At 39.2% G+C, this 26,785-nt stretch overlaps 1 protein-coding gene across 1 annotated transcript; it reads left to right on the top strand.

The window, feature by feature from the left end:
- Positions 1-6,191: 6,191 nt before the first annotated feature.
- Positions 6,192-21,628, top strand: TNMD (tenomodulin). The gene is made up of 7 exons (XM_002929533.4): positions 6,192-6,302; positions 6,468-6,599; positions 15,634-15,774; positions 15,996-16,097; positions 19,000-19,153; positions 20,799-20,965; positions 21,260-21,628. Exons 1-7 carry the CDS (start codon positions 6,255-6,257, stop codon positions 21,467-21,469), a joined length of 954 nt encoding a protein of 317 aa, XP_002929579.1. The 5' UTR covers positions 6,192-6,254; the 3' UTR covers positions 21,470-21,628.
- The last annotated feature ends 5,157 nt before the right edge of the window (positions 21,629-26,785 follow it).

Genomic DNA, 26,785 nt, shown 5'->3' on the forward strand with positions numbered 1-26,785 from the left:
ACTATAGTGGCCATGATCCATTTCTCTACCAAACCTTATCTCTGCACCTCCTACCTTCTTCATTGTGCCCACTTGTCTACTTTTAGCTGTAGAGTTTGTTGTGCCATTCTTCAGCTCAATTTCTGGGGTATTTACAATGATTTGATAGTTATATAGTTGTATTCATGGGACAAGGTGAGCCTAGGGTCCTCCTACTCCACGGCCATCTTCCCCTTTGTCTGTCTATGATAAATTTCTAAATGAAAAGATTAAGTAGCAAACATATAAACATTTTTGTAAGATTATATATATTTTTTTATTTTTTTTAAAGATTTTATTTATTTATTTGACAGAGATAGAGACAGCCAGCGAGAGAGGGAACACAAGCAGGGGGAGTGGGAGAGGAAGAAGCAGGCTCATAGTGGAAGAGCCTGATGTGGGGCTCGATCCCATAACGCGGGGATCACGCCCTGAGCCGAAGGCAGAGGCTTAACCGCTGTGCCACCCAGGCGCCCCTATATATATATTTTTAAACTACTAATATTATATACATACACACAAAAACTGTATTTTCACTTGAACAGCAAAGGCTATGGAATAATACTCATTAAACTTAACAGTGGTTCTTTTTAAGGACTTGTGGGGGTGGGGGGACTTTGATTTTTTTACTTCTTACTTTGGATAGATTATTTGCCAGTGAGGACGTACTTCTTCTATAGTAGAAAAAAATTTAAATACTCCTTCCACACTAAAATTCTTTCAGTTGCTCCAAAGTTCCATTCTTTTCCACATTTTCAAGATTTTGTCCATGATTTTCCACTACCTGGAACACTCTCTACACTGACACTTTTACCTGGCTGTTCATCCTGTAAGTCTCAATTTCTTCATCACTTTTTCCCAGAAGCCTGCCCTGAGTATCCCTTCCTCTTCCTATAACCTTGCAAAGCTGAGTTAGGTGCCCTCCTCTGTGTTCCCAAACATGCTATACTGCTTTAAGATAACATCACGCACTGGCCTAAAATTATTGGTTTACACCTTCCTCACTACACTTTTATGTACTGCAATAATCCCAATTGATATTCAACATTGATTGAATTTATTAATTGATTTATGGACAAAAGGACTGAAAATCCAATTCCTTTTATTCTAAAGTAGAGAAATATGGAAGACATTAAAGGAGGGGGCAAAAGGAATGTAACTCAGATATTTTTCTTTTGTCCAGATGAAGAACTATGTGGAGAGGTAGAAGGAAAAAAGAAGGCATCTGAAAGAAAAAGAGATCTGGGTAACTTGATCTGTTATAACTTTGTCTCTCCCATGCAATCAATATTCCAGCCACAATGGATTACTCAGTACTACCATACCCCCAAACACATACTTACACACCTATATAACTTTGCTTATGTTATTCTTGCAGTTCAAAATGCTCTTTCACATTCCCCCCACTTAAAAAAAAAGTCCTATTTTTCAGTTGTTCAACCTTGTAGAGGCTTTCGATAGAGTTCAACACTACCTTCTTTGTCAAACACTCTTTTCTTGGTTTTTGTCACACCTTGGTGTTTCCCTCCCATTATCTTGGCCACCTTACTTTGCTCTTATTTGCCAGCTCCTCCTCCTCTATTACCTGACTTCTTTTTTTTAAAGATTTTATTTATTTCTTTATTTGAGATAGTGAGAGAGTTGGGAGCAAGAGTGAGAGGGAGAGAGAATCCAAAGTAGAATCTGTGCTCCTTGCTGAGCACAGAGCTGAACATGGGGCTCAATTCCTTGACTGTGAAATCATGACCTGAACTGAAACCAAGAGTCAGACACGTTTTAACCGACTGAGCCACCAGGTGCCCCTATCATTTGACTTCTAATGCTACTACTTCTACAGTGAAATCTGGCCAGCCAAAGAATAAATAGTTAAAGGATGAGTGTAGCCCACAATGCAAAAAGACAGTGGAGCAATATCAAACTCTTGAGAGAACCAAACTGTGACCCAAGAATTTTACATGCTATCCCTTTAATAAACATATTCTCAAGCATGCAAAAGTTAAGAAATGCAACATTTATGAGTGCTCCTTTTAAAAAAAAACTAGTAAATGAGAAAATATAGATAACCAAGAGATATATCAAAACAAATAATTCAGGCATAAAGAAGCTGTGATGAGAGGACTAATGGTAAGAATTGAGTTCATTTAAACACAGAACCAAGACCAAATAAGTTAAAGAATTTGGGGAGGGGGACCAAAGGTAAAAATAATAAAATAATGAACAAAAATCAGAAGATGGGAGGGGAAGTGTGAGGGGTCTCATTTTGTCATTTTTCATAATGATAGCTCATGTCCTCATATTTATAATAGTTTATTATGTACTAGTCTCTATACCAAGTATTTTATTTGTATTAACTCTTATTACTCACAACTCAATGAAGTAGGCACTTTTTAATTCCATTCTAGAAATAAGAAAACTGAGGCATGTAGAGATTAAATAATTTGTCCACCTTATAGCTAGTTAAGTGGCAGAACTGATTTGAACCCAAGCAGACTATCTATAGAACCCATGCTCTTAACCAACCACCGAGGGAATCAGTCAACATTATCAAATAGTGAAACATGGAAATAATTATATAATTACTACAACCTCTTTATATTTTTCAAATCTTTGATCTTAACTTTAAAATAATCTCTCGGAGACTTCTATTTTTTGAGAGGGAAGAAACATTTATCTGAAATGTATCAATCCTTTTCACTTTGATTTATTTTTCTTTTGTTCAATTCAAGCAATTTTTAAAATTTCATACTTTTTAAAATAGCATGCATATTACTTCTATTTAATTTTTTCTATTCATTTATTAATCCTATATAATAAAATTGATGCCCAGAATAACATTCATTAATCTTAGCAGCTAATGCTTATGAAGTGTTTACTATCTTCCAAATAACAGAATAAGCATTTTAAATGGGTTATCTCACTAAATTATTATAACAATCTTATAAATAGGTACTATTTTTGTCCTCCTTTATTCAGATAAAGAAATTGAAGCCCAGTAATGGTTATTCTTGGTTGATGCAGATTTGGAAAGATTTCCCCCCTTTTTTTGTGCTTTTCTATATTGCTTGCATATTTTATAATGAGTATGTATCTCTTTTATAGAAATGCAAAAACCATTCTAAAAGTACCTTTTTAAATAAATACCTGAAGATTCCCTGGGGCTTAGTCTTGAGCCTTTTTCTCTTTCTTTTTTTTTTTTTTAAAGGTTTTATTTTTTTTTTTAAGATTTATTTATTTATTTATTTGACAGAGATAGAGACAGCCAGCGAGAGAGGGAACACAAGTAGGGGGAGCGGGAGAGGAAGAAGCAGGCTCACAGCCGAGGAGCCTGATGTGGGACTCGATCCCATAACGCCGGGATCACGCCCTGAGCAGAAGGCAGACGCTTAACCGCTGTGCCACCCAGGCGCCCCAGCCTTTTTCTCTTTCTATTCTGCACTCTTTCTTTATACTATGTCATCAACCCCCATAGCTTTGAATACCATCCACAGGCAAATGGCTCGCAAATCTACAGCCATACCTCAGAGATGTTGTGGGCTCAGTTCCAGATCACTGCAATAAAGAGAAAGTCACAATAAAGTGAATAAATTGAAATTTATTTATTTATTAAATACTTTTAACATATAAGGCATGTTTTTAAAGATCTCAAAGTCTATTCGGGAGAAAAATACCTATAAGTGAACTATAATGCAGTATAATAAGTGCAAGATTTAAAGTATGAGTAAGATACAAAGAACAAACAAGGAAGGGAAATCCAAGCAAAGAGTATAGCATGTGCAAATGCCCCATAGTGTGAAAAATCAGAGGGTGATCAGTATCAATAAAGGGTGAAGTATAAGGAAGGCATTGGAGACATAGTGCAGCTCTGTGGAGGGGGAAATCATCTAACATAGTTAACATAGATTTCTCCATGAGACTACTCTCATGACTTTCTCTTTTTTTCTAAGCTTGATTAAAGAATTGCAAAGCAAATAGAACCATGACTTATATTACCCAAATTACACAATCAATTTCATGCATAATTATGCCTGCAACAGTTAGAAAATTATTTTTCTTTGAGACATTAGGATGTAGATGAAGTCACATGTACATGCTTCATGGCCCTGCCCAGTTGAGAACCCCAGTTGACTCCATCTCTATGAAAGAAATTGTCCAGAATCAAGGCAGGAGAGGTAGGAGAGTCCAGACCATGAAATGCCTGTGATGTCACCATAAATAGCTTTGATTTTATAGACAATGAATAGACATGAAAGGATCTTAAGCAGGGGAAAGATTATCCTCAGATTTGCATCTTAGAAAGATCACCTTGAAGGCAATGGATTGGAGGCAAAGAAACCAGTTAGAATTCTAATGCAACAGAAAGTAACTATAAAAGCCTCAACTAAGGCAGTGGCAATTGAGGATGGAGAGAATAGAATTGGAGAGATAATTCAGAGGCAAAATTTACTGGATTTAATAATTGATTAGGCATGGGGATGAACAAGAAAGAAAAAACTAAGGATCATTTGGAGATTTCTATTCTAAAGACTAATCATCGTGTCATTTAATAAGGGAGATAATACAGAAAGAAAAGTATATTTGGAAGGGAAGATAACTAATTCAGTTTGAGACATATGCTATTAGAGGTGCCTCTGAAATACCCAAGTGAAGAGATCCAACAGGTTAGATAGACACATGGGTCCAGAGCCCTTAGAGAGCACCCTGGATTTGAGACCTCTCAGAGAACTAAACTAAGCTTTAATGGTCAACATAAAGAAGAAAGAATGGCTTTGAAGAATGTAAAAATTTAGAATCCATAATATTTGGTGACTGATTAGATCAAGGGAATGTGAAGAAGAGAGGGGAGTCAGAGACAAACCTCGGTTTCTGGTTTTGGAGCCTGGGTGCGTGTTGGTTCCACTGTTATGGGTTGAATTGTGCCCTTCGCCCTACCAAACTCATATGTGGAAGCCCTAATACCCATTATCTTAGAATGTAACTGTATTTGGAGATAGGGCTTTTAAAGAAGTAATTAAGGAAAAATAAGGTCATATGCATGGGCTCTAGTCCAATAAGACTGTTGTCCTCATAAGAAGAAATTAGGACATAAACATGCATAGAGAATGCCGTGCGAACATGAAGAAGACCATCTACAAAGTAAGGAGAGAGGTCTTAGGAGAAAGCAACTTCTGCTGACACCTTGATCTTGGACTTCCAGCCTCTAGATCTGTGAGAATATAAACTTCTGTTGTTTATGCCACCGAATCTGTGGTATTTGTTATGGTAGCTCTAGAAAACCAGTATAACCACCAACCAAGACTAAGAATACGGAGGAGAGTAGGTTGGGAGAAGGGGTTTCAAAAGAAGAGTTTTATGTGGGACATGTTGAGTTTGAGGTTTCTGAGGTACATCCAGGTAGAGATATTCAAATGGCTTTGAAATTCACGAGATAGAAAGGGGTTATAGATACAGATTTAGAAATCATTGATATGCAGCTGACACTTTAAACCATAGGAGTGGGTGAGATCATCTAAGAAGTGTATATAGAGTTAGAAGATCATCAACGGTAGAACCATAAGGAATACCAATGTTAAAGAACAGACTGAGGATAAGAATTCAGGAAAAGAAAATAATCAGAGAGCTAGGATGAAGAGAAAGACAGAAATTTATCATTAATCATTTAATCCTGTTTTAATTTTGTAATTAGTTGAGTACACACTGACCTCAGTCCTCAAAGAGCTTTATCATAATGGAGGAGGCAGTACCTTATTCATTTCTGAATCTCCAACACCAAATACAGTTCCTGACATTTAATACCCCTGCAATAAATATTTGTTAAAACAAATGGAATTGAAATCAGGACTTCATTCCTTTTTTGTTTTGTTTGCTTATTTCTGGAGTGTGCAGCATGTGTTGCCACTGATATTTTAAGTTCATAGTGAAAAATCATTTCAATGTGTCCTAGGCTTGGTCCCTTTCCAAACCAACCCCCAGGACAATAGTTTTCATTATAACCTTCTGTCTTTGCCATTCTGGATGGAATTCTGTGCACAGAAGTTATATACATATATGGGTATATCTATGTAACAAATCGCAGCACAGGAGCCCCCTGGGCTCCCTCAGGCTCTGGTATGACATATTTGAGCCATATAAATTCAGCTTCTCCTCTGGCATCTGTTAGCTGACTCACTTGCAACTCCACCTCAGCAGTGGTCTCTCAGTCCTCTCAAAGCAGGAAAAGAGTACTGTGTACTGAGAGCATGGCAAAGAATCCTCCAGAGAACTGTGAGGACTGTCACATTCTAAATGTAAGTTGATTCATATTTTTTCCCTTTTGAGCAGAAGCATGGTTTCACAGATTTATAGTATCGCAATGTGAACATTAGAAAGTGAAATCAAAGATGACTTTGAATTATGGCTTGCTATTTTAAGAGCTATTGAGTATTGTTTTATTCTCTCTGTTCTTCACTTAGGCAGAAGCTTTTAAATCCAAGAAGATATGTAAATCACTTAAGATTTGTGGATTGGTGCTTGGTATCCTGGCCCTAACACTAATTATCCTGTTTTGGGGGGGCAAGCACTTCTGGCCGGAGACACCCAAAAAAGTGAGTAAATGCACATTAATATCCAATGCTTTTGTTTTGAGCTTGAATTTAATTAGTGCTTGACATGTATATTACTCTGAAATGAAAATCATTAAGTTCCTTTTGCATATATTTTCTGGTGGTATGAAAAACTGAATCAAGATTTTGCTTTCTTTTATTTGCCTAATTATTTTGGTAAGGGAAAAATATGTTTTCTGTATTTCAGTTAGTAATGTTAGGAGTAGAATTACCCACCTTTTTAATAATGCTTGGCTTTAAGAAGTTAAGATTCCTCCTAGAAGCAAAATTTTTACTGTAAGAAAAAATACTTTTCATCTTTCTTTCAATTATCTGGGCAGAAACTGATGGAAAAGTAATTATATCACCACATAAGAAGAAATCACCAGAAATGGCAGCAAAGGATTTTCAGGGATTATGTTTCTAACTTAATGCATCTGCTCTGAAGACAGGCAGAAAACTCCTTTTCAGAAGAAGCAAGTCTCATACCTGACTTCACAAGTATTTATGATTTTAAAAACAAAAACAAACAAACAAAAATACCCTGGAGATTTCAGCTCCTCGCCAGCCACAATTGTCACTGATCCGCTGAGATACTAATGCCACAGGGTAGAAACAAGGGACACCAAGTCATTAATCACAGGTATCTCAGAAAGCTTCTGATATTAGGATCATTTGGTATACCCAGCTGGCCACTGTAGTTGATATTAGTGTACCTAAATGTTATTGTTACTCCCAGACTCACACGCAATGGGCAAGTTTAGATGTGACCCAAAGAAAATCATAGTTCCTCTATGTTAACAATTTCCATTTAAGAGAGAAGTAAAAAATGTACAGGCTACAAGGTGTGTAGATAGTTTTCTGTCTTTGCCACTTTTTTCTCTCTGTATATGGATTTTTGCTACTTTTGCTATTAATTTGTTATCATGAGATGCTCATTTCTATTTGATAACAGATGTAGGAAGAGAAAGGCATATACCAAGGAGGGAGAATGAGAGACAAGAAGAAAATGGGTTGGCACGGACTACTGGGAGCCAAAGGAGTGATAGGAGTGGAGAGGAAAGAACACGGATTGATGAAAAAGGAAAGGCAGGGGGAGAAAATAGAAAATTAAATGGACAAGTGTCCGAAAGAAAACAGAAACATAAGGCATAGCTACCCTTGGATTCTTCACCTCTTTTGCCACACCCACTTTCATTTAGTCCCAGAGGCTATCTTACCAAGTTTAAATAGGAAGGAGAATGAAAAGCAGAGCAGCCCATCTTGTTTGTTTGCCTTTTTATTTATACCTTGTTCCAGAAAGGATTTCAGGCATCACCCAATGCCTAGAGTTAGCCATTTTTCTCATTCTCTCTCTCTCTCTCTCTCATCCCTTGCACTGTGCCCTGCTTCTGAACTACTTTCTGTTCACATATCATTCTAGAGAAGCCACCTATATTCAGGCTATCAAGGTGGGCAAAGAAATAGAGATCAGGAAGAAAACAGCAAATGAATAAACGTGCCAAAATGCATTCCAATCCAATTCTGCTACCACTTAGCTAATTCCCTAGGTGATGTGCTGCCCCACAAATTGAATATTGGATCCTTTAGACAATTATAGGTGAGTTAGAGCACAATAAACCCTTTCTTTCTCCTCTGCCATAATATACTTAACTGAGTGTGGTAGGTAGCTAGCCCTTTTGACCACCTGTACAAGCCTGACTAAACATGGGGCCAGATGGCCTTACGTGTTTTATTGTAGCTGTTGGTACTGCAAATGCTATTTTGAAAGAGTTTATGTGTTTTTCTAAACTTCCAATGCTATTTGCCTCAGTGCAACTATAAATGACTAAGTGGGACCTTGCTTTTATCTTGCAAGGTGCCAAACTCACCCTGCCAAATAGGGCCCGTGGTTCCCTCTACTTTCATATAATATCATCTTTGCTTCTCACTTTAGTTCTCTTTTTAATGCATTATAAGGAACAATTCTGTGATTCCTCAAACCAAAAGTAAAATCTAGTCAATGCATGCACAGAAGAGGTGTGGTAAGCCACCAAATAAAGTTTATCAGGGAATTAAATCTTTCATGAATTAATCCATCTTGAGATGTGCTTTTCAGCAAAGGGATCAGAAATGAACAAAATTATTGCAAAGTAATCTGGTAAAAGATGATAGGTGTCTCCTAGGTCAACTTTTTCCACCATGAACAAAGGTTATTTGCTCTCCATTTGAACTGGGGAGTTGCAATTTATTGTCTTTGATATTTTTTTTAAAGATTTTATTTATTTATTTGACAGAGATAGAGACAGCCAGAGAGAGAGGGAACACAAGCAGGGGGAGTGGGAGAGGAAGAAGCAGGCTCACAGCAGAGGAGCCTGATGTGGGGCTCGATCCCCTAACGCCGGGATCACGCCCTGAGCCGAAGGCAGACGCTTAACCGCTGTGCCACCCAGGCGCCCCTATTGTCTTTGATGTTTAAGTCCTGGCCTTCACCACAAGACCAGACTGGGTCCGTTGCAAACTAAGGAACCAGCTGGAGATGTGAATTCTTTCCTCAGTCTACCACTACCTTCAATTCCCAGACAAAGAGCCCAAGAGACCATCTATGTTTCCAATGGCTAAGACTGCCAATATGCCTGCCTTGGAGATGACTTATGAATCCTGGGAAGAGAAAAGTAGTCAGATTAGTCTTGGAAGAAGATTTGCAAAGGAAAAGGATCCAGGCATCTTGCACAAATTAAAGACTCTACCCTTAAGAGTATGGCCTAGCAAGAAATAACAGATTAAAATCCAGGCTCTTCTGGACTTTCCTTTACAAGCCTAAGGGACCTGTGGGGACCGTGAGGCCCTTGGTGGACAGAATTGTTAATGCTATTGTGCTTATGGATGGAGTGATTTGTTTGCTTTCCTGGGGCTTCCTCCAAGCTCTTAGTGTTTGCTCCTCTAGCTTCCATCATATCTCCTTTTTATTTTGTTTTGTTTTGTTTTGTTTTGTTTTAATTATTTATTCGACAGAGATAGACACAGCCAGCGAGAGAGGGAACACAAGCAGGGGGAGAGGGAGAGGAAGAAGCAGGCCCATAGCAGAGAAGCCTGACGTGGGGCTCGATCCCATAACGCCGGGATCACGCCCTGAGCCGAAGGCAGACGCTTAACCGCTGTGCCACCCAGGCGCCCCTTTATTTTGTTTTTTGACATCTGTTTAAAATAAACCGTATTTACTTAATGTCTTACATCTGGTGTCGACAGTTCCATGCCAATAAGTCGTTCCTCTCCTTCCATTACCTCCCACCTTGGTGTATACAAAAGATCCAGATTCTTGATCCCAAAGTGGGAGTAAGCCATGCTTGATTCCTTCTCTTCACCTCAGGCATGAGTACACATGCACATGCGCGTATGTGTGCACGTGCACACACACACACACACACACACACACACACACACACACACACTCCAGAAACAGAAAGGCATCAAAATGAAGTGAAACAAAAGGAATTAACTCTGGAGTAGCTGCTGCACTCTCTTACAGGTTGCAGACCCCTGAACCACTTGAGCTGAATGAAAGCCAGACCATCAAACTCTGTATTCAGCTTTCTCAACCAAGCAGAAAGGACCTATTCAGTCCCAGAGATTTTGAGAATGCATCACAATGAGGCTCCACTTTCAGGCAGTGACTGCTCAGGGATTTCTGAAGCCAGTTCCCTAGAGGAACATTCTTCCTCAAACCTCCCTGCATTACACATTTAACTTGAAACAATTAGAAGCCAACTCCCCAGCTAATTAATCCAACATGGAGGAAACAAGTCATAAAAACCCCAGCCTTTAAACCAACAATTTATAGATGCAGCACAGACCTTATAACCTGTTCCCCCCCCCAGTCATTTGAAGAATGAGGCAGAAGGATGATAAATTAAATAAATGAAATTCTGCCCTTCCTGCCATATCCAGGAACTGCCTGGTGACTTTAGGGCTTTTTAGAAACCGTAAGCTCTAAGGCCCACATAGCAATCAACAGACTACTGGGAGTGTCCTCACAACTCCTACGACGAAAAGAGAAGTAGTACGGGAAGGTGGGCATCCTTCTACCCTCTCCCCGCAACCTCAACTGCAAATAAATAATCATTATGACAGCCTCACCCAGGATTGCAAGCCCAATTATCATTGTAGGCTGAAAATCTTTTGCTTGGAAAAAACACTTCTTTGCTAAGTCTGGATCCAGCATTCCTGTGCCTGTTTCTCTCATGCTAGCATTGGCCAGAAACCCACTTTCTTCTTCTTCTACTCCTCTTCTAAGCACACAATTGCTACAACTCTTCCTGAGTTCCCTGGGCTTTCCTACACAACAGTTTGGCGGGGGAAATGTGGATCTGGGGAAGCATTCATACCCTCAAGGAAAAAGTTGGAGTTGTAGCTGAAATCTCTTTAACAGAGGGACTGAGCTTCACCAAATGGTGCCACATCGGCATTTTCAAAAAGACTTCTCTTCATTTTATTTTCCTCCCAAACCATTGCAGGAGCAAAGTCCACCCTCATACAAACAGCAGCTCTCACCTGGCCAGCTCTTGCTCTGAGCTATTAAGAGGCAGTACCAATTATGTGTACCAGGACTCTGGCTACTGTGGGCACAATATTGTTCAGTCCCTTTATTCTCCTAAAGCAGCATTTGCTGAGCAACTTACATGGCACCAGCAGGGAAAACCTGGGTCCTCAAAGGGAGCCGTCTTTTAGAGACTGAGAGTGGGATTGGAGCTGTATAAGGAAAGCAGCCCAGGTGATCAACAGGTAGTAGCAGTCCGATCATCCACCTAACAGGTGTTAGCCCAAATCTGAGCAGAACAAATTTTGTCAACTACTCAACATTGCATCTGGCAAGGCATGGGAAATAAAGATGGGAACTGAAACTCCAGAGAAACTTGGTGACTTGTCCAAGGTCACACAGCTTTCAAGTGGCAGAGTTGCGGCTAAGACTAGAACATTGTCTAAGGATTCTTTCTACTATTCGTACGTTGCATTTAAGAATAAGAGGTGGTGGGGACAGTGGCTATGGGAAAACATCTCAGCCAGCTTGAGCTTGTAGATGAAAGAAATGGTTTTTTTCTTGTTGAAAAAGAGGAATGTCTGTGCTGCTTATGCCAATTTTTTTCAGGGCTGAGAACTGGTGATTGAAGATGCAGAAGTCCAACTTTGCATAAGAAACAATCTGTCTGCTCTGTGTTGGTAAAGAAATACCCAGAGGCCCTTTAATTCCCACAGGCTAGGTTGGTAATAAAATGGTACAATGCATTCCCTTCCCTTCCTTCCAGCCTAATACCTGCTAGCCAGCTATTCTAAGCATGTATTTCACCTTTGGAGAGTGTACCTCATAAACAGACAGTAAAGGATGAAGGCGGAGAGAAGAACAGCTAGATTAATCACAGGCTTCAAGAAGCAAACCTAAGCCAAATGTCCTCAAATCCCTTTTAGGAAAGGCTAAAGGTGCTTGCCCCCAAAACAGATCCATCACACGAGGTCTCAGGCAACATTACTTTTTATAAAAAGCTTTTTTTTTTCTAATCTCAGAGATTGCCACAAATTGAGGCAAGAAATGGGGAAAATTGTGAAAGGGGGATGTTAGGGCTCATTTGCTACCCAAGTGGAGGCTTTAACTGGATTGGGGAAAGAATTCCTGGGCGGGGAAGAGAAATGAGTTTGTTTTTGCTCCATGTTTTCTCAGTGTGGTCTTCTTACATTTCTCACTGCCTGAACTTAATCACATATCTATTTCATTTCACTTCTGGGTCATATTCTACTCCATAGGCTTCCCTGTGTTCTTGTCCTTACAGTTAAGGCCAGCCCTACATCTGAGTAGAATAGAAACCTATTTGAGTGGTGTTGGAAGGATGCCCTTGCCCCCAAAATATCTCTTACTCCTGGTGTCATTCTGCTTAAAATCTATCATTAGTAATTCTTTCCTTTGAGTTAAGTATTGCACTCATTTTTTAAAAGACAAATACCCATCACTATCATCTTTGTGTGAACTCATTTGTCAAATTGATTTCTTCTCTGACATAAAGGACCTGGCGCACCATGCGATTCCTACATGTCTAGACAGAAGACAAAGGGATAGAAGGAGATGGGAAGAAGGAGAAAGACTAGGAGGGTACAAAGTGAACAGGATATGAAATGAGCTAGGTTCCCTAGAAACACCAATGATTGACTTCCCCTATTTGCCAATTTGACAGAAGTGTACTCCTCATCACCCTCTGTCCTTGCTCTGTCCTTCTTGAAGTAAAGCTGAGTTGGGGGGCAGTGTGAGATGACCTACTGAGAGCCCAGTCATACCTCTCTCAGGCCAGTCTTCCTGTCTCTGCTTTAGTTAGTGCCTGGAAAGGACAAAAACATTTATTCCTTCATCTCCAGAAAGACCCCCAGCCCCTGAGCCAGTGAGCTTAGTAGAGAGAAAAGTATTCCTGAGGCCAAAGTCACGAGCTCAGTCTTCATATGGGCCAGTGGAGCTTGCATAGCCATTACCCAGGCAATGTGCTCCACAGGGACCTGGGTGAGACAGTATGTCTGAATTTGCTCAAACCCATCCCCAAACAGTCCAAAGTGGGCCACCGGCATCATCTTCCTAGACAAGGACAGTCTGTTCTAAAAGGACACCTTTGATGGTAGAATTCCATCTGGGTGAATATATAGCTTTCCACCCCCACCCTTCATCCAGGATTCACAAGTAAATGAAGTCATTCTGATCTCACTCCATTTAGCAACCTATCATTGTTTTTTTAAAAAAAAAAAAAGCCAATAAGCTGGTTAGTGAATACAATCAGACTAGACCCCTTCTCCCCCACCAAAACAAAAAACAAAACAAACAAAAAACTCTTTGAAGAAATGTTGAAAGTAATCAAGATCTGCTGAGCTTGACAGTTTCCAATAGTTTTCATCTAGCAAGGTGTCCAAGTGAAGCGCATTGCCAACAGTGCAGGAAAACTCATTCCACAGAAGTACACTGAAATTCTAAATGTCACCGGTATGGTTCCATAGTCTTCTACCAATAATTGAAAATACAGCCTGTATTTTTTCTTTTGCCCAGGTAGGCAGCATTCCAACATCCCCTAGTCTCTAACCTCATTTTTCCATGCAATAATCCATCAGTTGTGCTACTGATGAAACAAACACCCCACCCCACCCCCAATGACTAGTAGTGTCGACATTTGTCTCAACAATGGAGAGTATTTCTGAAGAAATTCCCTCCTGTTGGGAGATCTGACAAGACCGTATCTGAAGTAGATGCCTCTGTCCTCTACTTAGGTCAGGCCGACTGAGAGTTCGATTTGTTGCTAGGTAGAAGTTTTTCAAGCTGGCTGCAGAGCTGGAATTGAGGACATATTTATAACTAGAAGCAAATAACAAGCCTAAAGGAATTTGTTTGCTACCTGTCACAAACCAGGCCAGACTTCCTGAGTTAACTCTGCAGTTGCCGGAAGTTGTAAATACCATTTTCCTTCCCCTTCTAAAGTATGGTCTCTTAAAAGACCTTGCCAATGTTCGAAATGTCTCTTTATGAAGATGAGAATTTGTCATTGGTGGGAAAAACTTATGTTGAATACATAATACTTAATTGAGTACACTCAATACTTAAGCACTGACCCTGTCCAAGGCACTGCAGGGCTACAAGGAGGTAAATGACATTGTCTCTTCCTGTTCAGAAGCTACATAGACTTTTCACACCTGAAATAACATTGCTTCTACAAACCCTTCCAACTTGTTTCTCTACTTGAGTTGGGGAAAATTTGACCAGGTTAAACTAATATTCAGTCACAGACATTGGCCGAAATTAAAAAGCAACCCAACCCACTACAAGCTCTAAAAGGCTGTCACTGGGAACCATATCATTAGAAGGCAACCTTGGCTTTATAGATGACTGATTTTAGGGGGATTTTAGTTTACCAAATTTTTTGCTAAGGAAACATGAGTATGAAAATGCGTATGATAGCAGAAGGCACCCTAACAACAAAGATAAGACAGATTTCCACATGGCCCCATCAGGTCTGGCTTGTTTTGTGACAGGTAGTGAATTACTTTAGGTTTGTTGTTTGTTTCTAGCTACAAATGTGTCATCAGTTATAGGTAATGGGCTTACTCCTAAACTGGGACACTTGATAGGCCTGGTCCTCTTGGTCCTAAGAAGAAATTGTCACTTTTAGAGGGCCAGAGAGAGTCTGGGATTTGGCTGCCACCACTCAAGAATGACCTGATAAGAAGCTTTCCAAGGCACTATTCCTGGAAGATAGCATATTACTTAGTGCAGGGCACTTGACACCGTTGTTGAATTCTATATACAGGAGAACTTGAAGCCAACTGATTTAAGTTTGGAAAACAGAACTCAGGAATAAACTGAGTGGGTTTGATTAGCCCATAAAAGAGAAGGTCAGGGGAAGGCAATAAATGTTTCCTGGAGTTGAAAGGGGAAAAGGAAGCAATTGAGTTCAGTGTAAGACTATCACCTAACATTGGCCAAGGAGAATCATCTTCAGGTTCTAAAAAAGACAGACCCAAGACTATTGAGGTAATATTAAAGCCCTGGGTAGATAAGGAGATAAAGAGCAATACCTAAGCATTCTAAATGTGTTCAAATCTCTTTCTCAGCCCCAGTGAATTTCAGGAGGGGGGCGGTGAGCACTTGGAAAGGAAGTGGTAACTTAAAGAAGCAGCATCAGTTTCATGTGATTCCTCTACTTGACATAAAGGGAAAACACTTGACAGGCTGGTTTGCAAAAATATAATTTGCTATTTAGTCAAGGCTGCCAAGAAAACTGTTGGAATTTTAGTGATTAGTTCAGCAACTTGGGTTGAATACAAAATACTGGCTCTAAAGGGATCCCCATATCAGCTCCAGTGCCAAAAAGCACCTCACTTTAATCTTGAGTCTCAGAGAAATCCCAATGGTAAGCTGTTGAGATGGCACCTCACCACAAAGGCTCCAGAAAAAGAATGTGTCCCAGATATTACCCAGTTAAAGTGTCTTATGAAGGGACACACTGAGTATCTTAGAGCTTGTTTTCCTCTGTTATTCCAGACATATGACATGGAGCACACTTTCTACAGCAATGGAGAGAAGAAGAAGATTTACATGGAAATTGATCCTGTGACCAGAACTGAAATATTCAGAAGTGGAAATGGCACTGATGAAACATTGGAAGTACATGACTTTAAAAATGTAAGTTGGAGTTTCTTCCTCCCAAGGGTTCCCACTTAAAATATTAGAACATTTTAGTCAAGTTAAAAATAACCTTTAGCCTCCACTTAATTTATAAGACAAAGCTTTCCTTTGAATTCAGACTTTGCCATACTGGGGCCTTAATAGATCAGGGAACTCATTAACTTTGGCTATTTCAGGAAGTTTTGTGTGTGTGTTTATTTTTTTTTGTCTGTCTATAGGGTTACACTGGCATCTACTTTGTAGGTCTTCAAAAATGCTTCATCAAAACTCAGATTAAAGTGATTCCTGAATTTTCTGAACCAGAGGAGGAAATAGATGAGGTATGTAAGAATATTAATAGTGGTAGGAAAAGCCATCATTTATTGGGTGTCAACTATATGCCAGATACTGTACTAAATGCTTTACTCTCATTTGATTCTCATAATGACCCTATAGGCAGGTCCTATCATTATCCCCATTTTCCCATGAGGAAACTGGGTTCAGAGCCAAAAAGTGACTTGCCCAAGGACACAGTGAGGAGAAGATTGGGATCTTGAACTTGGGCCTTCCAAAAAACTATAGTTAATGCTGTTAGGTGCAACACTATATTTTTATACCTGAGTAGTCATTAACATTATGTACATTTGCTTCCAAACCAAAGATTTCTAGTAAAAAGGGGTAAGTCAGAGGAACAAAAATAATCCTGCTTAAAGATAAAGTCTTAAAAAATAAAAGTCCCAATGCTACCTGAGATCCTTGACACTTATCACACTGTGGCATTCACTTATTTTAAAAATTTCAGTTCATTCACCTTACCATTGTACGCTGGGCTGTTAATAGAATAATCCATTTAACCTCACCTGGAAAGGCAAAAGCAAAGAAGGTGAGAACTACAGTGTAATACAAATTCTCTGAAAACATATTGCCAGGCCAGGGTAAGGTAACCTAAGATACTGGTGCAATCACTAACTGGCCCCCGAAACCCTAGTGGGAGATGGAGGATTATGGCCCAAAACACAGCCATCACTAAAGCCCTTGAAGCTCTTAATGATTCCCTGATATTCTGTCTGTAACAGTATGTTGCTATCAGTGAAGCAATAAGGGGAACCTTAGCTAAGGCCATATTGTGGCAGCATATTCTCACTGTAGCCAGGAAGAAACAAATATTTGTTTGGTTTGTTTGGTTTTGTCTTAGTGTTTAACTGGCAAATCTAAAATGAAATTATGGCAATGCCACAGTGGCCTCTATATATACATAAAGACTCCTTTCTTCTCTCTCTCCTCCATTCTTTTTCACTATTTTCCTATAGCTCTTCCCACTTTAATTCTTGCCTACCCATTCATCTTTTGCTTTTGCTTTTCTTGTTTTGGGGGTGGGGGTGAGGTGGGATAGGGAGCACTTTATCCTTTTCTTTTTTTTTAAGATTTTATTTATTTATTAGAGAGAGAAAGAGCGCACAAGCAGGGGGAACAGCAGGCAGAAGGAGTAGCAGGCTCCTCGCCCAGCACGGAGCCCGATGCGGGACTCGATCCCCGGGACTCTGGGATCATGACCTGAGCCAAAGGCAGACGCCCAACCATCTGAGCCACCCAGGTGCCCTATGATTTTCTTTGCCCAAGTCTCAGAGCTATCACCGGCTTTCCCAGACATGCCACTGGTCTTCTTATGGCCAGAAAAATTACAGACACTTGTTGCTAGAATTTCCAAGAAAAAGAAGAAGCTTTCCCAAAAATGATGCTGTGCTCTCAAGGCCTATGGTAGTGAAAAATTTTGGAGATTTTTAAAAAATAAGCATAAATTCAATGCATCTAAAGAACAGAACAGCTTCCAGGATATTAGAAATTATTGCAAGAGGCAAGGGTAAAATGAAAAGAGAATCAATAGGATAAAAAGATACTATATGCTGCTTTTTACAGAAAATGATGTAAATATTTGAGTAGGGCCAGCCAGCAATGAAGCCCTGAACTAAAACAAGATTAATTTTTCTAAAAAAGATAAAGGCAAAGGCCCATAATATCTCATTTGGGCCCTAATTTATGCTTCAATTAATTTTGCCATATCTTTTAAATAACATAAGTATTTGTCTCGTGATAGTGAGATTACTTTATCTTCAAGAAAATCTATATATCTATTCAGGCTACAGACTTTTTTTATGAAATAGGTTTGTGGTTCTAGATGACAAAACCCCTCTTATTCTGTACTTTTCACCACTGTATCTATGGTTTGCGCATGCTAAACATGCAGAGCAGTTATATAAATAGCCCCGAGTTTGCTAACAAAGCTAGTCAGCATACCAACCTCATTTTTTCTACAGTCCCTTTCAATGCAGCCCAAGGTCTTTACAGACTCAAGGGCAAGGGAGCTAAGACTTTTAAATGACTAGGGGAAAAACTGTACAAAGCCAAATCTCAAAAAACAAACAAAAACCCTGAAATCATAAAGCTAGAAAGAAACCAAAAAGAAAAGTAGAACCCTTATTAGGAGTAGGTAGAAATGTCAAGGCCCAAAAGACAAGTGAGTAAGAAGTAGGTATACAAGATAACTACTTCCAGTACAAGAAACTGAAGAGAAGGCAATGTTCTTAATAATATAAGGAAAAAAAATACTGTGAGACAAACTGTAAACATCTAGAATGAAAGGAGTAAAATAGTGGTAAGGCCAGTGAAGTCACAAGCTGGAGACTTGACTTTAAGACAGAAAGACATCTTTTGTACTACAACTAGCCACCATTAACAGGCAAATCTTGTAAAACTCAAATATTAGGTTTGGTTGCTATTTAATTGATCTCACCAGCTTGGATTATAGGAGTCTTTTCAGCTGGAGATCAAATCCTGTTCGCAATCTTAGTTGCAAGCCTAAAACATGCCAGGCACTCACAACATCCATTTAAAAGAGCGAAAACAAATATAAATCACTCAATGTTCCAGAAGTCCAATTAAAACATACATGGCCCAGTGGGAGGCCCAGAAAATGATGGATAGCTTTCCTAGCTGTGAGTGAAATGGTAGCAGAGAAAACTCCTGTTACAATAAGCAGTCTTACTGTTAGATCGCAGAGAGGGATCAGTTGTTAACTCTCCCAAGGATACCTACTGCATGCACATAACAGATCTAGTTGACTGGTAGCCCTGGGATTGGAATTGTTATTCAGACTCAAAATAGAGTGTTTTCCAGGATCCCATAATGCCTCACTCATTTTATTAATTTCTCTGCCTATCCCTACCTTGAACTTACTTCTCTCAGAATGAAGAAATTACCACAACTTTTTTCGAACAGTCTGTAATTTGGGTCCCAGCAGAAAAACCAATTGAAAACCGAGACTTTCTGAAAAATTCCAAAATTCTGGAAATTTGTGACAATGTCACCATGTATTGGATCAATCCCACTCTAATAGCAGGTATGCCTTCTTCTCCTCCTCTTTCTCCTCCTCTTTCTAAAGTCAATAACTGGTTAATATTCTCATCATTTAGAGACTACATTTCTAAGAAAACAAATGATCAGCTTATATCTTGTTAGATGAAACTGTATATGCTGACTGCCAAGGGAGGAAGGAATTTTTCACAGCCAAGTTATATATCAGATAAATTAATGCTGACAAGCCTTTTAAATATCCCAGCAAAGATAATGCCACCCTAATGTGACTAGTGATAGCAAAAACTAATCTTTCTTTGCACATCTATATTCATTGCAGTCTGGTTACTAAGCTATTCCTCAAACCACTATGTACCCAACCCAAAAACAGAGGAGAGAAAGCCAAAACAGTGTACTGTTGTCTCAAGAATGATTCTGTGTGTCAAATGGTGGCATTCCCCCCTGAGAAGATAGGACAATCACGATAATACAAATTTCTTTGTGGCTGTTTTAGGAATCACTATAAAAGTAATTGAGAGCTACAGCTCTAGAGTAGAAGAGTCCAGCTGTCAACATCCAGTCAGTTCATAAGGAAAGCAAAAGTCTCTGGATGTCTTATTTTGTCCAGCTAACAGACAGTTTTGCCTCCCTCATTCTAGACAGCATAGATTACTATATGACTCAAGAGAGGCCACTCTAACCAATGCAGGCATCTACTGGTACTCTTTGGCAGCTTAAAAAAAAACAGGTGACAAAATACAATGTGATATTCTGGGCTGGATGCTAGAACTTCTGCTTCAGGTTCTTCTTCTAAAAGACATTAGTGGAAATAATGATGAAATCTGAATAAAGTCTATAGTTTACTTAATAGTATTATAATACCAATAGTATTGTACCAATGTTAATTTCTTAGTTTTCATAGTTGTACCATGACTATTTGAGATGCTAATATTAAGGGAAACTTCATAAAGAGTATATAGGAACTCTGCACTACCTTTGCAGTCTTCTGTAAATGTAAGATTATTTCTAAATAGAAAGTTGGTTTTTTTAAAATTTAAGACAGGAAAGAGAGGGGAAAAGGGAGGAAGACAGAGGGCACCAAAACAAATCCAGCAACCAAAAAATATTTACTGAGGGCCTATCATAGGTAAAATCATTGTGGGAGACATCTAAGTCCCCTGTCCTCATTTTTTAAAAAAGATTTTATTTATTTATTTAAGAGAGAGAGAGAGACTGAACATGTGAGCAGGGGGAGGGGGAGAGAGAGAGAATCCCAAGTAGACTCCACACCCAGCATGGAGTCCCACACAGGACTTGATCCCAAGATCATGAGATCATGATCCCAGCCAGAACAAAGAGTCCAAGGCCCAGCCGACCGAGTCACCCAGCCGCTTCCCCACCCCACTGTCCCCATTTTTAAAATTAGGGTACTAGTAAGGCAAAGCAGTAAGTGTTTGATACTAAATGAGCAAAGAATAGGTCTGTGTACATTGGAATAGTCAGATTTGTTTTGGGAAAGCTCTTTAAAATTGTAGCTTGTAGGAGTTTGGAAAAGTGGTTCATGCTTGCCTAAATGATGGCAGTGAGAAGATGCAATGAAGATCTGTATTGCCAACATCATAACCCCAAGCACTTCTTTCAGGAATCATTTGCAAAGCAGGTGAATCACAACTTTGTGTTTGTTACCTTAGTTTCAGAGTTACAAGACTTTGAGGAGGATGGTGAAGATCTTCACTTTCCTACCAATGAAAAAAAAGGCATTGAACAAAACGAGCAGTGGGTGGTCCCTCAAGTGAAGGTGGAAAAGACCCGCCATGCCAGACAAGCAAGTGAGGAAGAACTTCCAATAAATGACTATGTAAGTTACATTCATGTTACTCTTGTTAGAGGGATAGCAAAAAGCCCTCAAAAACCTCACTACCCCTTAGACCAAAGTCATTAAAGGAGAATGATCATTGTTTTAACAAAAAATATTTAAGAAACTTGGAATCCCTAGGAGGCTCATTCATAATCAATCTTGATCAATCTTGATTAGACTAAGGAATTTAACTTCTTACCAGTCCCCAACTCCTGTAGTCTTGTAGTCCTTCCCTGCTTGGTGGGCCTTTTCTTGGTGAGCCTCCCCTCCAACCCCGGTTTATTCTTCTTTCAGACTGAAAATGGGATAGAATTTGACCCCATGCTGGATGAGAGAGGTTATTGTTGTATTTACTGCCGTCGAGGAAACCGCTACTGCCGCCGCGTCTGTGAACCTTTGCTAGGTTACTACCCGTATCCATACTGCTACCAAGGAGGGCGGGTAATCTGTCGTGTCATCATGCCTTGCAACTGGTGGGTGGCCCGCATGCTGGGGAGGGTCTAATGGCAAGTTTGAGCTCAAGTGCTTAAACTTCTGGCAGCCAACATATAATAAATGCATGCTATTCAATGAATTTTGGCCTATGAGGCATTTGGCTCCTAGTAGCCAGCACTCCAGAATTACTTGTAGGTAATTCTTCTCTTCATGTTCTAATAAACTTCTACATCATCATCAATGGCCTGATTGCTGCTGAACACACTGGGTAAGTGTTTGCTAAGGATGTTTCCTGCGACTGAAATGGACCAGATCTGTCTAACACAGATGACAATGATGGAAACTTGCATTGTATCAGGTTTGGGGAATGGAAAAGAGCAAAGCATAAAGATTCTCAAATACCAGAGTTTACTATGCTGTATTGAGAAAGCAGAAATGAGGGACTGATGATATAATGTCCCCATAAATGATGCATAAAAACTTGTCCTTTTGTGTGTAGCCCCAATGTTTAATTATCTGAGAGACATATTGTAGTCTTGCTCAAGCATCTGTTATGCTGCTGGACAGGCAGTGAGTCACAGCAGGCCAGCACTAATACATTCCAAGTGCTCAGACTCAGCAAAGGAGAAAGCTAACCTAGCAAAAAGGGTCCCAGGCTCTCCTCCTGTAAACAAGAACTGAACTTTGGACAAATTCAATACTTTATAACATTCAGGCCTGGCTTCTCTTCAGATCAGTGTCTGGTTACATAACTTTCCAAGGCAATTGTCTGGAAAGGGAGATCCATAAATATCATTCACAAAAACAGGCGTCGTAGGATATCTCCAAGCTGAGGAATCATATGGGATTTTTTTCCCCTCCGAAACCACAAGGAACTAGCGGTATGCCATTTTCTTAAAGGAAGGGTAAGGCCTAGTTTCCGATCCTCCAGTACTTCGCTTGGGAAAGAGAAAAGGGGCAAAGAAGAGAGTAATAGCAGTGGTCAGAGGGTAATGTTAACCTTGATGCCCCAGCCAGTTCTAGTTTCAAAATTTCTGTCTACCAATCTGTCACACCTTCTAGTATCATTTAACTCTAGCCCCTTCTTGCTCAACTTCAAGGTTAATGTGTCATGAGAATATCTGTCTGGCACTTTCCATCAGAAAAGCATTTTCAAAGAGTAAAATCTTTACCAAGATGCCTGCAGGCCAGGAGTCATTTCCCCCTTTTTAATAGTTAAGGAATCAAATAGAAACAGATTTGCCCAAGGCTGAGTTAAAATTAACTGGTCATTAATTGATAATTAGCATACATGCCCGTACTTGGATTACCAATTTTCACAGAATGAGCAATTTCACATATCTAACAATGCAGTATCACTGAAAATATTTTCTTTTTTTATTAATGATTTAGAAGACATCTGAGAATTTTGGAATACTTCAATTATCATAATAAGCAATAATTTATAGCTGAAATATAAAAATGCAAAAAAATGAGATTAATTTAAGGTTGTGTGGACTTTATGATGTTCTCTATCATTGTTTTTAAGTAAATTATTCATTTTTAACAATGGTTTTTAAGATCAGCCAATAATTTAAAATTCTTAAGACATGCAATTTTATGCAGTCTACATTATACTATATATACTATGCTCTGTGGTGTGCAAATGAAGTAGAAGGTATGTTCCTTATATCCAAAGAAAAATAAGACACCCAAAATATATAAGTCCAAGTATAAAATTCAGACATAACTTAACTACAATTGTATAGGGCATGCTATATACATGTGCATAGACACATAGACAGATGCACACATACACATGGTATAGAAAGTACCCTGTCACATTTTAGGGCTGAGTTCCTATTAACATTATTTTATTATTTTATTTTTTTAATTTTTTTTTAAGATTTTATTTCTTCATTTGACAGAGAAAGAGACAGCCAGCGAGAGAGGGAACACAGGCAGGGGGAGTGGGAGAGGAAGAAGCAGGCTCCCAGCAGAGGAGCCTGATGTGGGGCTCCATCCCAGGACTCTGGGACCACGCCCTGAGCCTAAGGCAGATGCTTAAAGACTGAGCCACCCAGGTGCCCCCTTATTAACATTATTTTAATTCAGGATGCATTTCTTCATCAAATGAGATACCTCAACCTGCACATAGTTTCACATTGAGAAAGTGTGATCCCCTTAATGAGGCAGACCATGAGTTCAAAAGAAAATACAAGGGACATCCTTAAAGAACCATTCAAATCATCTCATGTTATTATGGAGGGCACATATTGCATGGAGCACTGGGTGTTATACATAAATAATGAATCATGGAACATTACATCAAAATCTAAGGATATACTGTATGGTGACTAATATAACATAAAAGGAGGGCACGTATTGCATGGTGTTATAAGCAACTAATGAATCATCGAACTTTACATCAAAAACCAGGGATGTACTGTATGGTGCCTAACATAATGTAATAAAAAATATTATTATAATAAAAATAAATAAATAAAAGTTATTATTAAAAAAGAGTAACTACCTCAAAAAATAAAAAGAAAGAAGAAAGAAGAAAGAAGAAAGAAAGAAAGAAAGAAAGAAAGAAAGAAAGAAAGAAGACAAAACAACAAACAAAACCAAACACATTAGTCTGTCATCTCATATAGGCCCAGGCCAGGCTGAGAGAGGGAAAGTGTGGTATCTATGTCATAGATTTTTGCCCCTCACTTGAGTTCTGTGCAGACTCCTTACATCATGCCTTGTACTGCCCTCAGAGAAACCCCATTGAAGCTAGTGCTGCCTCTTTTCCTTTCACCACCCCTTCCTAAACCTAGCCTCCCCAGCACAAGAGGTGACACCAAAGTAACTCTGACATTCCAAGCCAGAAGCCTTGCAGTAATTCCCTGTCCTCCACTCCAATCTCTCACCAAATACTGCCAGTTTGTCCTCCTAAACCACCCCTCAGTTATGCTTATGGTCTAAGCCATAGCTGTCACACCTCCTCCCTACCGAAGTCCCCAGGCTGTAGGCTGAAACTAGAACAAATGCTTTTAGATACAGTTAACTTTTCACTTAAAGATTTTATGAATGCCATTTACTTTCCTGAAAGTCTGTAATAGCTACTTACTACATTAAGGATTAGGCCTAGCTTGCATTCAAATAGTCCTTCCTCAAACCACCCTTACCACCACTTCATATTATTTTTCTTTTTCCACTACACTACCCACACTTTTGCTTGTCTCAGTCACATTAGCTTCATGCTCTATTTGTGCAGTCATCCCATCTCATTTACAGAGTTTTCTCTCACTAATTTGAGGAAACTGTAAAAACCCACTTTTTTCTTACCTAAACATGAAACCTAAATCCTCTCTGCTTCATTCTATGCCTGTGTAAGTTAATATATTACTCAATGCACGCATCATTTACATAGCAGTTTAACTTGCAAATTCTAGAAGAGGGCCCATATGCTTCCACATTTTGCTCTGTCCAGAACCTAGCGCAATATCAAAAGCATTTGGTGGTCTTCCAATTTTTTTTAGAATTTATTTTTTTAATTTAAATTCAGTTAATCAGCATATAGTGTATTATTTGTTTCAGGGGTACAGGTCTGTGATTCATCAGTCTTATATAATACCCAGAGCTCATTACATCACATACCCTCCCCAATGTCCGTCACCCAGTTGCCCCATCCCCCACCCCCCTCCCTTCCAGCAACCCTCAGTTTGTTTTCTAAGATTGTGTTTCTTATGGTTTGTCTCTCTCTCTGGTTTCATCTTGTTTCTTATTTTCTTTTTTTTTGGGGGGGGGTCTTCCAATTTTTTTATTAAAAGCAATGAGAAAGAAGAGAGGGAAGAAGGTCAAAGAAAAACAGGAGGTTGTAAAAGAGCACAGCTATGAGGCTCTTCAGAATATTACTACAAAAAGTTGGCCTTGAGTTCTAGTGAAATTTGGGATGAAAGTCCCTATCTTACTTAAATCCATTTTATCTTTTGACACAGTCCATTTCTACAAGTATGAAGAATTCTTCTAATCCCAGAATGATGAAAAGCATCAATGATTGCCCACAGCTCGATTATTTCCATTATAATGCAGGCTTTTTGCATTTTCCTCCCAATTTTCAATGATTCCACGTATAAAAAAGAAAAAAAAAGGCAAAAAGCACATCTGCCACGAAATCACAAGAAATATCATATTACCTTTCAGATTATTTGGGGATCTAAATTCCAATCAAGAAAAGTCAGGTGAGGCAAAGCCATCCATTGCTCCCACTCAGCATTAGGGCACTATGCATTAATGTGCTCAGCGCCTTCCTGCACACCTAAAATGGCTCTTTGGCAGGACAAGGGGCAAAGGAAATCTATTTTGAGTCTTTATATATAAGGCTCACTGTCTGGCTGAGTACAAAACTGTCACTTTGGCTCCTAAAGTCTAACGCTGAAAGCTTACTGAGATAAATATGGACCTTCTCATTCAGGCTGTCAGGAAATGTGTGGATCTATTTTATTTATACCCTTAAAAATGATTTCATTTTGGCTTTCCTTTTTTGAAGAAGTTTCATTCTGGGGCTTAATTTTGCTGACAACATGCTGTTTCCTAACTAGAAAGAAAAGTGGCTCCATATTAAAAACCAGGTATTACTGTACACACACACAAAATATGGTCTGTGGCTCATTCCAAAGTCCTGCTCCTAAGTCTCCTCTGGTATCTTTAATTAATTCCCATGAAAGCTACTTATTCAAGGACTGCATTGATCATTTATTTAGATTAATAGGCAACTCTGGCATTGTGTAGCCTAATGAGTGAAGAGTCACTTGTATGCTTACTGCTTTGATATTTGAGTTCCATTTGCCTATCTTTTCCTCCATTCACTTATTTGACACTCAGACCTATTGTCCTTGCTAAAAGGGCTCATAAAGAGGCAGATTGAACTGAGGGAAATAGACTAAACCACAATAAATCCTTCAACTAAAACAAACAAACCAACAAAACCCAGCAATTCCACAGTGCTTACATGATCTTAGCCTAACAAGTGATATGAATATACTGTCTATATTTATCCTTCCCTGCTGATGCTATCATTTGCCATTCTGAATTTTCCACTGACAGCAGTATTTCTGCTGGTCTTACAGAGATGTTGGCTACTAAAACACAATTCAGGCTCATATCCATATCAATCATCAGTGAGCTAAGAATAAGAAACTTGCCAAAGGTAGGAGATTAAGGGTACAGGCCCTAGCTATGGTTGAGTTGCCGAAGTAGAGAGTAAGAAAGCAGCAATGTGACTAGCTACAAATAGAAAACAGGGATTTGAGCTTGTTTAATCTTGCAAAAGGATCCATATGGCATGCCAGCTCACAAATTCACTGTGTCCACTAAAATCCATTCCTTGTGGTGGGGGTTACCGCTTCACAGCCA

The sequence above is a fragment of the Ailuropoda melanoleuca genome, unplaced genomic scaffold (genome assembly GCF_002007445.2).
Source record: "Ailuropoda melanoleuca isolate Jingjing unplaced genomic scaffold, ASM200744v2 unplaced-scaffold9814, whole genome shotgun sequence".
Classification (NCBI taxonomy): Eukaryota; Metazoa; Chordata; class Mammalia; order Carnivora; family Ursidae; genus Ailuropoda; species Ailuropoda melanoleuca.

Coding starts and splice junctions, on each gene's coding strand:
- TNMD (XM_002929533.4), top strand. CDS start 6,255: ATGGCAAAGAATCCTCCAGAGAACTGTGAGGACTGTCACATTCTAAAT. Junction 6,600..15,633: donor GGCCGGAGACACCCAAAAAA/GTGAGTAAATGC, acceptor CTGTTATTCCAG/ACATATGACATGGAGCACAC. Junction 15,775..15,995: donor AAGTACATGACTTTAAAAAT/GTAAGTTGGAGT, acceptor GTCTGTCTATAG/GGTTACACTGGCATCTACTT.